The 2678-nt window shown below is 34.0% G+C and overlaps 1 protein-coding gene across 1 annotated transcript in view; it reads right to left on the reverse strand.

Annotated features, from left to right (window-relative positions):
* Positions 1-8: 8 nt before the first annotated feature.
* The window catches only part of LOC117176668 (WD repeat-containing and planar cell polarity effector protein fritz), a 73196-nt gene continuing 70526 nt past the window's right edge, over positions 9-2678 (reverse strand). Inside the window, exons 13-14 of the mRNA XM_033366922.1 lie at positions 879-2270; positions 9-17 (exon numbers count right to left, since the gene is read on the reverse strand). Coding sequence (XP_033222813.1) covers positions 9-17; positions 879-2270 — 1401 coding nt within the window. The remainder of the gene's footprint in view (positions 18-878; positions 2271-2678) is intronic.

A 2678-nucleotide genomic window follows, 5' to 3' on the forward strand; every position in this document is an offset into this window, starting at 1 on the left:
AACAAAATTCAGGAATTCTGAAACAAAAAGTTAAATTTACAACTAAAAAAGAAGCATTTTTAAAGAAAAACATTAATTTAATACCAAAAATGACGAATTTTTTATAAAATTCAAGAATTCTGAACCAAAAAGTTGAATTAGTAAGAATAAAAGAACGTTTTTTTTTAATTTTTAAAAAAGTTTATCTTTAAAAACTAGTTGTTAAAATTTTAACCAAAAATATTATTTTACTGCCAAAAAAGATTTAATTTATATTTAAAAAAAACGAATTTTTAACAAAATTTTGGCATTCTGAACCAAAAAGTTGAATTTTTAAGAAATATTTTTTATTAAAATTTATCTTTAAAAATTAGTTGTTAAAATTTTAACCAAAATGATTAATTTACTACCAGAAAAGATAAATTTTCAACAGAATTCAAGAGTTCTCAACCAAAAAGTTAAAGTTTCAACTAAAAGAGATGAATTTTTAAACAAAAAGATACACTTACTATCAAAAAGTCGACTTTTCAACAAAACTTAAAATTTTGAACCTAAAAGTTGAATTTTTAAGAAAGAAAGAAAATTGTTTTCTGTATTGACTGAAAATCTTATTTGGTTGAACACTCGTCTTATTTATTTGAACATTCATCTCTTTTTCTAGGAACTTTATATTTTTTCATTGAGAATGCAACATTTTGTTAAAAATTACTATTTTTTATTTGCGGATTCAACTATTTTCTACAAAATTCCAAGGAAAATAAAAATTTTTACTTAAACACTGAAAAAAATAGTGTCATCGCTGAAAAAAAAAGTTTAAAAAGTATGAAAGTCCAAAATATGCAAATCAACAAAAAAAAAAAATAAATAATAATAAAATAGTAAAAATTTGCATTACTTACACTCCCAGGTACCAAAATGTGCGTGACCGTGTCCGAAAATTTGACCTTCGGCTTCTCGCTCGACGTGGTAGCAACTTCCGGCGAATTTTTATAATTAACCGGATTAATAACTGGCAATGGTGGAACATTGGAAGACTTTTTCCCCTCTTTAGCAATCCCTTGGCCAATTCTAAACTGTCTCTCCTTGACCGTCGCGTAACTTTTCCCCGGATAAATATTTTTCGGCGAACTAATATTGTCGCAACTTCCGCTAAACGGAACATAATTAAGATCATAATTCAGTCTATAATTTCTCGTCGACTGGAATTTACTCCGGTGCTGGTTCTGCAAAATATTCGAGACTGAGCTCTGCTTTTGAACAATTTGCGTCGATTTAGCAATTGGCCTCGAATTTTGAATTCTCAATACCGTCTCCTCCATTTCCGTCAAACCCGGAGTGCTTCTCGTGAGTGGGAAATTTTTTTTCGGCAAACTTTGAATATAATTCGCAAGATTGCTCGACATCTGCGGCGGTGGCGGAATGTCGAAAGGAGAAAGTCTCTTTTTCTGTTCAATCGTTTGAAAAACCTGCGAGGGATTTATTTTCCGATTACTTTCCGGACTCTCTTCCTCCTCTTCCGGATCGTTGAACGAAGTCGACATCAGATTGCTTCCGGAATTATAAAAAAGAGAACTTCCGGGCTTGGAAAACAATCCGATCGGATTTTGTTTGCCGGCAAAGGGCAAATTAGGGGAAAGAATGTCCGGATTCTCGAAAGGAGGAACGGAAAAGGAAGTCGAGGATTCCTGACTGTTGTCCTTACCAAATGCCCCTTTTCCCGCCGGGTTTTCAAAGGTTTCTTCTTGAAAGGAGCTTTTTGCGAAAGGGGGATTCCCGAAAGCTTCCAGAGAATAATTAAATCCCTTGGGATGGAGATTGAGACTCCCGAATCCGGGAATTAGTCCCTCGACGTTCGTGAGTGACTGAGAGAAGTGAGTTTTGCTCAAGGGAGTTTGCGGAACGTTCGAATTTAAGTGGATGAGATTATTGAACGATCCTGGGGAATAGGTTGGAAGATTGAAGGCCGTCGACATCAGGTTTCCCTCAGATTTTTCGAGGCTTGGAACTTCCTTGAACGAAGTACTGACGAAGTTGCTGTTACTGTAAAGAGGAGGAGGGAGAACCGGAAGAGGAGGCGCTTGACTGGAGGATTTTTCGGGATTTTTCGGGAGTGTAAAATCGAATTTTTCTTTTTTGGGAGTCTCTTCGGTTTCGGATTCTTCCGTGTAGGAGTCTTCTTTTTCGCTTGAGTTTGAACAGAGCGAGCACGAGGTTCGCGAACAGGTTGAATCTGCAATTGCATTTTTTTTTGTTAAATACCTGAAATCTTGGTGAATTAATTGGCAGGGTTGCTGCAAAAGTCTGGATACCAAATTTTTAATAACTTTTCCAGGTTTTTCCAGGTATAAATTTGACAAAATTGCAGGTCTATTTTTTTTTTTTTTTAATTTAGCCAAGTAAATTGTAAGCAATTATAATGCAATGATCATGGCTTATCGATGAGTTTCATTGAATTCAAAACAATTTTGAATAATATTTGTACGAAAGTGAAAAAAAAAAATTCTGTAATCATAACATTTTTGTAATTACTTTAAGGGCATGTGACACAGCTAAACACCTATATTACCGACCACAGTTTTTCAGTTGACTGAATGTTATTTGAACCTAAGAACTTTTTTTGTAAATAAAATATCGAGCTGAAACTTTGGGAAATGTATTAGAGAACAATAAAGTACGTTTAGGTACAGCATTTTTGTAGG

Source organism: Belonocnema kinseyi, chromosome 1, assembly GCF_010883055.1.
Source record: "Belonocnema kinseyi isolate 2016_QV_RU_SX_M_011 chromosome 1, B_treatae_v1, whole genome shotgun sequence".
NCBI classification, from domain to species: Eukaryota; Metazoa; Arthropoda; class Insecta; order Hymenoptera; family Cynipidae; genus Belonocnema; species Belonocnema kinseyi.